Consider the following 13,647-nt stretch of genomic DNA (forward strand, 5'->3'; position numbering starts at 1 on the left):
AATAATCAAAACACGAGTGATTTGCAAGGTTCCATTGCAAGAAGTGCGGCAAAGATAAAGAAGGAAAAGAGTGAAATTTATGAACGACCAAGCCGAAGGTTTCAACGTCTTCGGTGCACACATTATCCACATTCTCCAACTATGCCATTGATGCCGATGACATGGAATTCATCCTCAGTTATGACTGGTTACCCTCCATGGACTTATTTTGATCCATGGACGCAATATAACTTCTTACAACATGCAAGGGTTTTACCTCATCGCCATACATTCGATTAGGTGTATTTTGTTGCTAATCAAAGTGGCCGATATATAACTATCGCCCTAAGCAAAGACATGGCCGATATATAATTATGGCCCTAAGCACATATAAATGGAAGATGGAGTGTTGACATCGTCCTTAGAACAAACTCTGGGCAAATTATTTTTTGGCATCCAAGTTTTGCCGAAAAACAGGGGGCATGTGTTGACACCAGATTTTGGCACGGTCAAGAACTTAACTAATATGGCCTCAAATAGAGAAGTGATCTACATAAAAAAGTTTCGTATTGTCGATATGAACATCTTTGAAGTTTGGGCCATCGCCATACGATCTCATCTCGAAGGCCGAAGTTGTGTTCGAAATACCGAGAGTTTGTATCCAGAGCACTGTTCGGCCAATTACCTCCCAAGGGAGGCCTCAAATGATAAAACATTCTACATGAATTGTCTTCCTCTCGTTGAAACGGTCGATTTTGATATAAAATTTTTATTAATCTAAGATCGTATGTAAAAGTTACAGCCACCTAAGTGCGGCCGTGTCACGGGGCAAAAGTGGCGCGCCCCATCAGACACGGTGTCTGATGGGTAGCGCGAGTAACATGATTTTTGCGCGAGCGATTCGGCCCTGAAGATGGCCTCGAATCAAACAACGTTCAACCCGGAAGTTGTTCGTCTCGTCGAAACGGTCAAAACTGCTTTTAGGCTCATCTTCATCCGAGGTCGTTTGTGGCCTGTGGGACCTAAAAACCAAACTGATGTTCCAGACTTACCTAAATCCGAGTTCGGTTAATTTTGGAAAGATTTGGACGTGATTTGGAGTCCTTTTCTTGTACGGGAAGTCCATCCGCCTCTTATATACCTAAGGAGTGACCGCCGATTGAACAACACACAATCGATCAAATTCATCTATCACTTTTTATCTTTTATCTTTCTCCTTAACCCTAGTTCTTCTTCTTCTTCTTCTCGTTCTTCGCTCGTTCTTCGTTTGTAGGGCGGCGATCTACGAGGCCCTAGGGGCGATCAGGTCGACTTAGGGCAGCCCATAGCCGCCGCGAGCCCTGACGGGGTCCCTCCCGGGCAAGCGGGGCTTCGGGTCTACAAAAGCGCCCGCCGGATTGCTTGCGTACCGCGTTTCCGGACGGGTCTCCTTCGACGTGAGCTGCGGTGCATCACCCCCGGCGTCGACGGTACACAGTGAAGTGTTCGTGTGCGAACACGGTCATCCACCATGGATCGGATATGGAGATTAACCGATGGATTAGGAAGCGGAGTGGATGGAGAGAGTGGAGTGGACTAAGCGGGCTGCGGTCTAGGTTTCATCGGAGGGGATATTTGCGGGGTCGGTGGTGGGCCGGGCTGACGTGGTGGATGCGCCCGGGCCGCCTCATATCCGCTCTACATTTGGGCTAGATATGAGGGGTGCCGGACAGCCGGAGTGTTTGGGGCAGGTTTGAGGCGCCCTGGTGGGTTAGGTTTTTTTGACTGATCAACTAGTCCGCGCGTGTGGGGACGGTTTGAGGTGCCCGACTGTAGATACTCTAAGGCCAACGGAGACCGAGGAAGCCTAATTTTTTTCGGGAGAAAGCAATACAGGGAATAGACCAAACCTGACCAACTAGGCCGTGCCTGGCAGGCCGCCCGGCACGTGGCCCGCCTAGGGCCGTGCCTGGGCCTGGAGGCGGGGGCACGCGTGGCCGGCCCGGCACGACCCATTTAGTTTTTTTATTTTTATTTTTAAAAATTTAATTTTTTTTATAGGCTAATAGGCAGCTCAATAGGCTAAATAACAGGTGGGCTGACGGCTAAACATGCTGATGGGCCGGCCCGTTTAATATTAGTGCCGTGCCCGGGCCTGGTAAGGCAACACGCGTGCCGGCCCGGCACGGCCCGTGTAGTTCGCGTGCCTAGCTGAGCCGTGCCGTGCCAGGCCCGTATAACCCATCTGGCGGATCACCTACCTATCTCTCTGGAAAAAAGTTGCTCCACTCTCTTTCGGTTCACCCGGACGACACCCTCTCTTGGAATTCGAATTCAGGCGAGCCAACGGAGAGAGGCGAGCGCCGCCTCCTCCCCGAGCCCACCACCGGAGCCCTTCCCGAGCGCGAGACCTAGGGTTCAAGCCGCCGCTGCCGGTCCTCCGCCGCGGCGCGCCCAGCCGGCCGAACCCTCCGCGGCCCCGCCTCCCTCCCTGTCCCTGGAGCAGCCGCCCCCGCCCAGCAACGCCGCCGCCGGCGACCAGTCCATAGGCAGGTAGCCACCACCCCTCCTTCCTCCTTCCTCCTCCCTCACTCCTTCCTAGTATATCCTCTGTCCGCTCAAAATACCCCCCCCCCCCCCCCCCCCCTCCTGATTTCTGCATTGGATGAGCACCTGCTGTAGATCTGATATTGTCAGAATATGATGATGATGGTTATCTCTTGATGAGTACTCGCCGCATGAGTTTTCCCGTGCGTGCTCAAGTCCACTACATGTGAAAGGATTTTTGCTTGGCAGGTGTTTGTCGTAATGCTTGCAGGGGCAAATGCTGACGAATTGTATGTAGTTTGAATCTTCTTCAGATGCGCGGATGTTTTTGTTTCAGCATGTTAGCAGTAGTGAATCATGCAATGGCTGACCACATACGGAAAAGGAAAAGAGGTTGAGGAGTTGGTTTACCTGCACCATCTTGACCTGAAGCCAAAGCTAGCTTGGCTGTACCATGCAATTTGAGAGAGCAGGGGCTTTGTCTTGGTTATACTGCCCGAGACTGGCTAACACATTAGTACTACTAGTGGTATTGTTGGCATAATAGATGTCCCAAATCTTGTTTATGATTGGGAATATAGTGCTACTGTTGCGCTGTGCTGTTGATTTTAACAGTCAGACCTAAAATATCAGTACAGTTTAAAGTGACTGCTTCTCCTTTTGCATGTTTGCTGGTTGATCTTCAGGTTCCACCTTCCGTGTTACGCCATGATAGATGTGCAGCTAGCTAATGATTTGATTTGCTGCTCCATATTCATTTGTACACTTGCTAAAAGTCTAATTCTACCCCTTTGGAACTTGGGAGTTGGAGCAGGGCATCAGCATTGTCGATTGGAGAGGCTTGGAACTGCTTCGGTATCCACAGCAGAGCAAACAAGAAGGCATCAGTTCTAGAAGCTTGCAGAACCCTCACCCGTGCAGATGGAGAACCGAAAGAATGCCGGCCTCAGGGTACTGCCACCTAACCCCTTCCCCACTGATGTACCCTGCCTGTCTCTCCACTCTTTTTGTCTCATTTTTTCTCCCCTTTTGCGCTACTGCGTTATTGCACACAGAAGAGGAAGCTTCCGAACGATGGGACGGTGCAGGAGCAGGAGCCTACTATCAAGGAGATGTGCCAAGGTAAAGCTGAGCGAATTCTGCCTTCTCGGCCGGAGATGGGTGTTTTTTCTTTAAACATTTTGTGATTTGGATGATGCAGCCCTGAAAGAGATGGAAAGTGAGCTCCAGAACCTCCGGGACGACAACAACCAGCTCCGGGATGAGCTGTAAGATCTAATGCTTGTGTCGTGCTTGCTGATTTGGGCTTGCTTTTATTTTTTGGGGAGTGATGGCTGAGACACTGATTCCTCTTCTTTTTCTTCTTGTTGTTGTTTGATTCTTTTATGCCAGCCTTGGCAAAGACCGGCAGCTTGCGGAGACACGAACACTTCTAGTTGACAGGGAGCACAAGCTTTCGAACACGCAGACACTTTTGGTTGACAAGGAGCAGCAGCTTGCGGCCCAGACACTTCTTGTTGGCAGTGAGTTTCCTTGTCTAAATTTTGAGTTCTTCCCCCTTTACCATTTGGTCTAAGCTGATGCTTGGAATTTTAGAGAATGGAGATCGGTGGTGTGTCAGCATAAAACATGCATTTATGGGGGATTAATACATGTCTTCTTGAAATAGAGTGCATTAATGTGTCCGATGGAGAGTATTTTACTGATTAACAGGTGTCTATATCTCAATTCAATTTATCTTTGTTATGATCTGAATTTCAGGCAAGTCACATATCTAAGTATTTGAATGTTGTAAGCAACTACTTCTCCAGGCTGTGACATTTCTATAGGTCAGGCTTAATTATTTGAGTAGTTTTTTAGTCTTAATTGGCTGATTGCCACAATTCTTTGATGTTTAGTTTGCAAAGTAAACACCAAAAGTGCTGATCGCCTGAGTTGATTCCCCTTTATATGATATACTTATGCTCAAAGAGAGTTGAAAAATTAGCAACAAACAAGGCATATCACATGATATTAGTCAACAAACTGAACAGTTATTGTGATACTCCTCACTATTGTAGTAATCTATTCTAATTGGGCTATTGTTATATCAAATTGCAACACACATATAATCGGTTATATGAGTGTGTTAGCATGTGGTCGCACCCTATTGCAGAAGTACACTTTGTGCAGCAAAAATAAATGAATCATAATATCATAGATGGGCAACATGCTAGGAAAGCATGCAAAAACATGACCATTTACGAACTGTTCTCTTGAGTAAGACAAAAACGTTGTACGCATATATAGTTGCTGCATTAGCCTTTCATCTCTCTGTCTTTTTTTTGTACAATATACACTGCTTTTCATAATTTTGAACAACATTTAGCAAGTGCACATGTTATAGCATATTACAACCATGATTTTTCCCACATTTATTGGAAAATTCAGGGTTCTTGTTCTAGTAGTGAGGTGTGGGTGCAGCGAGTTGTGGAAAATTCACATTCGATGTTTGTCAACTGCCAACTGTACTGGGTTGTGATACTGGCCGTGTTTAGCTTGAATCAGTTTGCAATTATGTCTCTGAAAATGTAGGATTTGATGAAATGCTTTTTGTATGCTTATATGCAAGTGAACAGTTGGCAACAAAACCTACGTGCATCATGTTATTTTCTACTTCTATAATGTGATGTTTGGAGAGCTGATGGTGTTGTATTTATCTGCATGTCTCTATCGTGGTCCAAAATATGCTTCACGTTCTGTTTAGTTCTAATGATCATTAACTGCTTACCCAACATTTTTACATTTCCAGTCCTTCATTACTAGTATCCTGCAAACATACAACAGCCTTAACAGGGTAATGTAATTCATGGTTGTTTTATACCTGGTTAATAATCAGGTTCAGGTATGCCAGAGTGTAATAACATCCAACTTGTTTCTCAAAAAAAGAACACACCTTATGAGGCACAGCAGTCCTTCATAAATTCACCTATACCTTGTAGATTGCCAACAAATCTATTTCTATCTTTCATTCCTTTTGGTGATAACCAAGTTGATTTAGCTGCAGTTTCATTTACTCTGTTCTGCTTTTCTTATGCAGCAAAGGAGTTTGAAACTGAAATTTTGAGGCTTAAGTGTCTCTTGGCTGAGAAGAATGACACAAATAATTATGCAGCTCTAGTGTCTCCTGAGACAACAACTGAATTCATACAGAAGCAAACTCCAGTTTCACCTGCAAGGACACCAGCGTCAAACAGAACGAATACAGTCCAGTCCAGTGTGAAAGCCATTGCCCACCATGGTAGCTTTCAGCATGAAGCTAGAGAGGCAAGTTGTTGGAACTACTTTGCTGGTAGTGTAGAAGTATGCAAGGGTAAATGATTATCTTGAGCTTTATATTGTTTGCTAAGCCTTTTTTACTGGCTTGCATTGATTCTGTAGCAGGACTGCTGTAGAAGAGGTGTTTGCAGCTCAGGTTAGTGATAATGTACGAGTGGATTGCAGTTTGTGTTTCTTCTCATGCCTGTAAATTGGTTTGACTTGTAAGTCTGTTGCTTTCAGGGAGTGGGACAGATGTAAGTTCTCGTTCTTGTGTGTATCATATGCTGGTTGAATCTTTAGTTGGCATGAAGTTTTCACTGAAGGATGAAGCAGAAGGACTCTCACTTTCAATCTATCATGAAGCTACTGGTACATGCAAACACCAGTTCTCGCGTTGTTTATTTTGCTACAGCACATTAGTAGAACATGACACTACAGTTATTTATGGTTTGCATTCTACATTTTGGCATTGATATTTACATTCTTGCATGTGATTTTATATGTAACTGGGCAAGCTGGATATCTGGAGAGCAGTTGTGTTTAGAGTAGCTGCCTCTGTAACTTGAAAAGTGTCTCTTTAAACTGCAAAATGTGGTACCTAAATACACATTCAGTGACAGCTTGCCTTGTAGCGAGAATTGTGTACTTCTTTTGTATCATAGTCCCTCTTTGATCCAGCCTTGCATTTTAAACAGTTTATACTTGTGTGGACTTTATTAGATGCAGGGCCATGCGCACAATATTGTCACACTGACAGACAATGGCGAGTACCTGACGTTAGAGAATGGACTCAGAACAGAGTTTATTCTGACCTTTAGTTGTTACCAGCACATGTCGTAATTACGGCTCTGAAATTTTGATGTTGATGGAGTAAAGTAAAGAACATAATATTCTTATTACTTGTTCACATGTTGAGGCTATGTTCCTGTCAGTGATAGATAGTCGTATGTTGAAGTGGCATGTTACCTCTTATCTTCCTCAGCAATAATTGTGCACTTCTTTTTTTATTGTAATTATGGCTGTGAAATTTTGATGATCATGGAGTAAAGCCATATAATATTCTTGTACTTGTTCACGTGTGGAGGCTATGTTCCTGTCGATTAGTGATAGATAGTAGTATGTTGAAGTGGCATGTTACCTCTTGTCTTGCTATGATCGACACGTGGCAATTATGTTTTCACATTTTTATATTCTGGCGATAAGCATGTGCCTTTGTTTGTCAACAGGGAAGTAAGTACCTAGCATGTGATGATTTTGCATCAGTTTGATGTTTCATTGTGCACCACCGATAGATTTATGAGCATAAAATAAAATACTAGTAGCATACTACTCCCTCCGTTCCAAAATATAAGTCTTTTTAGAGATTTCACTACAAACTACATACGGATGTATATAGACATATTTTAGAGTGTAACTTCACTCATTTTACTCCGTATGTAGTCCATAGTGAAATCTCTAAAAAGACTTATATTTAGGAACGGAGGAAGTATTATGTATGTACTGTACTATAAAGGTGGTAATGCAATCTTAACTGAGATGTTCAAGTTATTTATTGCAGGTTATGATTTCAGCCTTACATGGTTGGAGCAAGCTGATGGTGGTGAATGGGCCTACAAATACTCCTCACTGGGCACCCTGGAGGAGATGGCTTTGAAGTGGATGAAAGTGCAGGACATACGGTTCAGCATGGAAATGTTCCCTATGTTCTTCGAGCGGATATCGAGCCTCCTCAGGCGAGGCCGATGAATGATCGCCGTGACTTGATACTGTAGAGCTCTAGGTAGATGTGACATGACTGAAACTGATTGACTGCTGGCAGGACGAAGTGTCCTTAATATCTTGGGAGGGCTGAAGATGGTTTGGGCCTGTTGCTCTAGCTGCTGAATCTTGGGACCTGTACTGCATGGTTAATGAGCAAGGCAAGACTGTGGCTGATATCTGGGATGGCCAACGGGTTATGTGCGCTGTTAGGAGGAGCCGTGACGATGAGTTGATGCAACCGTGGCATGAGTTTGAAAGTATTGCTCGGATCATTGTGTTTATATGGTGATGAAGACCGGATTGTTTGTCAATAGTATGTGGCTAGTGATTGTGTTCTCTTCGAGTAGTTCTCTTTATAAGATTATTATATCAGTTTTGGGGGGTCACCCCATTTCATTTGCCTGCTGTTTGGAAGATTAAGGCCCCTCCTGAGATCCATTTGTTTGTATGTTTTTTCGGCTCTTGCTCAGAATAAAATCATGACCAGGAATGACCTTGGCGACAGAAACATGAAAAGAAGAAAAGAAAAAAAAAGCTTTTGTAGAGTGTGTTTTGCTGGGATCTGGTTAGTTAACCATATGTTTGAGTGTGTGATTTCTGAACCTTGTATGAACTTTGTGGTTTCTTCTTTGTTATGCAATGGAACCGTGGAGAGAACCCATGAGAAAGAAGAAGTTGTTACTTGTTGCATCTGACGCCATCTAAAATCTTGTCAGGAACGGAGGGGTGCAGACATGCATTCTTTGGCTCGGAGGGGGTATTTTTAGTTATGTATTCATCTCTCCTATTTCCAGAAAAGCATACTGGCAGTGCCTTCAATCCAACAATAGCCAACTCTGTGACGCCGGTCAAAATTTTGTTCCATCTTCGGCCGCCTTTGAGTGAGGTTCTACCACCGGCCTCCTTTCAGCCAACCAGTCCTTGAACCATCTCCCTTAACATCCATCTTTCTAAATTCTTAACTATCAAAATCAGCAAGAAAAGAAAATGACCCCAACGAACTGCATCTGTCAGGCAATGCGTAGCAATAAGAAACAACAATGCATGCATCATAACCAAGACCAATCTGTTTGGTCTGATTGGGGCTATGTAAAAAGAAGCAAACCAAGACTTGACCCGCTGAGGTCTGTAGCTAATGCAATATATACCAGTTACATTACCAAGTGTCACTTTAGCTTGCAGCACACTGATCGATACAATAAAACACTCCACAACTAAGTAAACAACAGCCAGGCACACACAGCACAGCAGCTGTGAACTGTATGTAATGCACCGTTTAACATAATAATTGCATATATGGCAAGATTCAACTGCATTCCACGACCCAAAGGGCAACCACAGGTTAAATGCAGCAAACGGCACCACATCTTATCGAGAATAAATTTTTTTTGCGGGATCTTATCGAGAATATAGCACAGCTAAAGAAAAGAAAAAAAGTCTTGTGTTTGAGCTGCCTCCCCAAATCCCGTACCTTAGGCTAACTTTTGCTTCTTCATCCCTTTGCGACCGCCATGCCCGAACTTGGAATCCTTTGACCTATGATGGTGGTTTTTTCCTTCCTAGACCGAGGAACCGGACCTTCCTAGCTAGACTGCAACTTCCCAAAGGCCTGCCTCGTGCCATCCAGAGCCTGGGTGTAGAAGGCGAGCTCGCGCCTAAGATCGTCGTTCACGTCGACCTTCTCCCCCTGGTCGTGACCGACGGCGAGCTCGTGCGTCCAGTCCACAACATTCTCTGGCCAGGCCATGTCCTTGAGCTTCTCAAGGAGCCCCACCTTGTTGTACACGGCCTTCTTTGAAGGTCCAGCCTGCTGCAATTCTTCTTCCTCTGAACCGTCATCCTCTCCACGCAGTCCTCGTTGTCATCCACCATGGATTCGTCGTGGACCGAGGGGTCCTCTTCTTTCTCAAGTTGCACCATTTTCGCTGTATGCACCAAAGAAAACATGGTGTTAGGCTGTGTTTGATAGTAATAAAGTATCCCAAAAACATAAGTGTAAAAAACTACAGCAATTCAGCCTGCAGGTATGAAATACCATGGGTTTTGACATAACAGAGCATTTTGTACTAGTATTGATAATACAGACAGACAACCTGTTTGGCTCTGCCGTTTTCAGCGACTCAAACTTAGCTGGCTAAAACCATTAGCAGCTGCAACCAGACATGTTTTTTTTTCCAGTTAGCTAGCCATTTTATGCAACTATCAGGCCATGCACACGACGTAGAAATAATGTAAGAAATAGCGTGCTGTCCTAGAATGCACCGATACGGATACCTAAATTCGTCATTTTTTTTAAAAGTGCCAATACGGGATACGTTTGACTAATTTAAAAACAATAATGATAAATAGTTATTTACTATGCAGTATGAACAACAACCAAATTAGTTTGATGTTTTGATTTTTTTCCTAAACATGGCAAAGGCACAGATTGCATGTATTAAATATCATGCAGAAGAAGACCAAAACAGATATGCTTGTAGTGTAGGGAGGGGTAGCTGCCCATTACATATAAATTTATATGAGAGAGGGGGGAGGGGAGAGGAGCCGGAGCACCGGATTAGCCACCACCGGCGAGCTACTGTTGTGCTCGATCCTGCATGCCCTCGAGCTTGTGAGCTGCGACACATACATCGGTGGCACTGCAGGAGCATCGGAGCTGAGAGCATACCTTGGTGCTGCGTCAGAGGGGCTGAGGGTGAGGGGTATTCCGGGACGAGGACGAGGTTGCTTTCCATGGGCAAGGAGGAGGAGCTCGTCGGCGTCATTATTGTTGTGGAGCTCGAGAGGAACGATGTTGGGGAACTAGGTTACTGGTTCTGTCCGCGTCATTATTTCGTGCCAAGGCGTGATTCGTGGAGACCCATAAGCAGTGGCGGAGCTTCATGGGGGCCATTCCCCCCCCCCCCCCCCTCCCTAGGAAAACTGTTTAGTGTGGCCCTAATTATTAGCAGGGCCGTCTCCAGGATTTCGGGGGCCGGTGCGAAATTTTAAATGGGGCTCTAGAATTTTTCGAAAGTACTACAAATAAAGAATTAATATAGTCAAATCATACTTCCATTTTATTGTATAATAACTTCTAATATGTGTTATTTCATACAAATATGGGTTACTTCATACAATAATTAGAATTATATCAAATGAGTGCTAAAAGAGGAAAGGCAGCGCTAGATAACTAAACTGGCTTGCCTTGTCGGCCCTGTGCGGTCGGCCACTTTGGCCTGCCTTGTCGACGGGCCTGATTATTAGGCTTGAATATCCAAGATTTCTCAGAGTCATGCATAACTTATCTTCTTTGCCCCCTCAACTATGATTAGCCCCCTCAACAATCTTCATCAAGCTCCGCCACTGCCCATAAGGATCATAATCATAAGGATTTGTCGGTTGGCTGCGGTGGGTGAAAGCGTTGGTGGCTGCCGTCTGCGCGCCTGCCACCAACGCTTTCACCCACCGCAGCCAACATTTGTACTCCCATTCATTATCCTTGTCGTCGTATGTTACTGCTGCATGCCATGGGGCGACAAATAGCCTAATAAAAGTGCATTAACAACTGCTTTGAGAGGTTGGCCGCAAGAAATCGTCAGATGCTGGAACGGTATCACTGGTAAGTCTGCATCTCCTATATCAATTTCTCCTTATATTATAGTGTTATTTTGCCAAGTGGTATTCTTGTACCTTTTCTTTTCACTGGTCTGCCATACTTATTTGTAATGCAACATTCAAACAGGGCTTGCTCTGTTTTTATCACTTACTACCATTTATTTTCAGTTTCTTGCCTTGTGATGTAAAGTATAAAATTGTTCTTGCATCTGTTGATGGATAATGCTCTGACAACTAGAAGCAGCAGGAGTACATATGGACTTGCTCACAACTGCAAGCACGGAACTCATTTATCTGCATGATAATTTAGTTTCCTTGTTAACGGTCATGTACTAAAGAATCCTCACAGGTTATGTATCACTTGCTATGTGTGTTTGTGGATATAAGAGTGGACCAGAAATTCATTTTCGCCATCCTATTCAGATGTGGGTTTGTATTACCGGATAAGCATAATGTTGACTTCAATTTAATGCTGCATAATTTGTATAAATAAAATTAGTATTTTTTCTTTGTTTAATTTCTGGAGTCTTCTGTACTTATCTAGACTAGATGACCCGTTGTGCCCCTAGGGGAAGAACCGAAATTGAGCCAGAAATTATTAGCTTAGTAGTATCATTTTTGGTGACCATTAACTATATATTTTTGTTGGGAATTTCCATTTTAACACGTGTAGTCTAAAAACTGTTTCATTCGACGGAGTTTGTTGGTACAATGAATTATCATAGCTCCTAACAGCGCCAAAGTGTGAACTTGAAAAATATAAATATAACAACTAGCATTACAATTTACATAACACCACAAGCTTGTGAGGTCCACCAGCTTCTGTACTCTTCAAAATGCAAGGGGAAATGAAACATGGATTCTATATAGCAGCATTCATATACATGGATAAGAACACAAGTGTCTTGCATGATCCTGGAGCCAACTACCTGCAACTGCAAGTGCTTCTATGTTTCTTGGTACGCCGTGTTCGTTAGTGTGCGCGCGCGCACCATAACATGCAGTGTGTAGAAATGGATTTGCCTTTTATAGGGATGAATGTACGTACGGGCATGTATATGAACGTCTGCGTCGGTACTGTGTTCAAATAGAGGACGGGCTCCATGTCAAGTGTCGTTGGCATCTCTGCAGCGCCGCATGCCCACATGTCCTTTCTGCTGGTATTTTTTATTTTCTTTCGAGAAAGGAGATTTATCTATTATAAACTAGACCAGTTTGATCCGCAACGCAGAACTTTACAATATCCTTCAGTGTCAGACCTTAACCACACTACCGTTCTAGGGCCAATTGCGTCCCATTTTCGTCGGCTCATGACCAACTACATCCTGCTCATGCCTGATAGCTACGACCTTGAACATCCTCCCACTAGCATGTTCATCACCTCTTGTGCTATGGTAGCCACAAGAGACATGTTTACTTACGGCGACACAATCATAGCTGCAACAACAGAACTATCGGTTTCCCGAATGAAGGGTGGTGTGGTTCCCTCCTAGCATGCTTCCATTTCCGCTTCCATGGCAGTCGTGCTGGTGAACGAACAAATGGAGGCAAGACGAGAGCACGATATGCCTCGTGCTATCCCTAAGAACCATGCTCGCACCACCATTGACTTCAGACTCAGAGTAAGCGCCGTCCACATTCAGTTTAAACCCGCCTTCAGACGGTAGCTTCCATTGTTCCATAGGGGCGACCTTGTGATACGATCTTCTGTGGGTTCCTGTGTGATGGCCATGGTAGCAGTGACAGCAAGGGCACATACGAGAGCACACTAATATGTCGATTGCAGAAAGCACACAACCATATCGTGCAGTTGAACCACAATGGAAACAGAGAGCCGGACAAATCATTTGCAGCAGCACTGAACAGCTATTTAGTTAGTACTATCTTCGTCAGCGATCTAGAACAAATCCAAACAATTCCTTACAAGGACCCAAATATGTGATCCTGAAAAATTAGGACTAAATTGACAGTCGATGTCCCTCGTATAGTTATAGGACCACTGATGTCTCTGTAAATGGACTTCATTTCTTACAAGCCAGGTTTAATCTATGTACCCGGCACGGCTTATCAGGCATAATAGCACCCCTAACAACAAGGGCAGGTAGATATCTGACCCTGTGCTGTGCATGCAGATCTAGGCAACTTCAAAGGAAATTAAAATTCCACCAGTACCGGCACACAACATTGTCCTCCTGGCGTGCAATGACCGGAGTGTACTAGATGTACAAGAGCAAGCAGATAATGTCATGAGATTTGCTCCACATATAGCGACCGTAGCGATCAATTGCGAAATCTCACCGACTATCTCTTAGCAGTACAAGATTGCACAATTTTAGCGAATACACTTCTACTCATACGGAAGGCGGCTTCATGCATGGGAACGTGTTTTTCCAACTGCAATAGGCACAGGTGCCTAATTTCCAACAATGGTAGTGTGATTACGAACGGTACAAATCCGAGTAAGAACATGTTTAGAGTCCCCAC

General features: G+C 44.3%; 1 protein-coding gene across 2 annotated transcripts; it reads left to right on the forward strand.

Annotated features, from left to right (window-relative positions):
• Window positions 1-2,258: 2,258 nt before the first annotated feature.
• LOC123142231 (uncharacterized) lies at window positions 2,259-8,145 on the forward strand. Of its 2 annotated transcripts, none has more exons than XM_044561223.1 (9): window positions 2,259-2,511; window positions 3,320-3,456; window positions 3,561-3,627; window positions 3,707-3,773; window positions 3,898-4,028; window positions 5,585-5,811; window positions 5,926-5,959; window positions 6,046-6,174; window positions 7,364-8,145. In XM_044561223.1, exons 2-9 carry the CDS (start codon window positions 3,427-3,429, stop codon window positions 7,549-7,551), a joined length of 873 nt encoding a protein of 290 aa, XP_044417158.1. In that variant the 5' UTR covers window positions 2,259-2,511; window positions 3,320-3,426; the 3' UTR covers window positions 7,552-8,145. The 2 variants fall into 2 exon arrangements, with proteins under 2 accessions (XP_044417158.1, XP_044417159.1); XM_044561224.1 differs by having other exon boundaries at window positions 2,267-2,511; window positions 5,929-5,959.
• The last annotated feature ends 5,502 nt before the right edge of the window (window positions 8,146-13,647 follow it).

Source organism: Triticum aestivum, chromosome 6D (assembly GCF_018294505.1).
Source record: "Triticum aestivum cultivar Chinese Spring chromosome 6D, IWGSC CS RefSeq v2.1, whole genome shotgun sequence".
Taxonomy (NCBI): Eukaryota; Viridiplantae; Streptophyta; class Magnoliopsida; order Poales; family Poaceae; genus Triticum; species Triticum aestivum.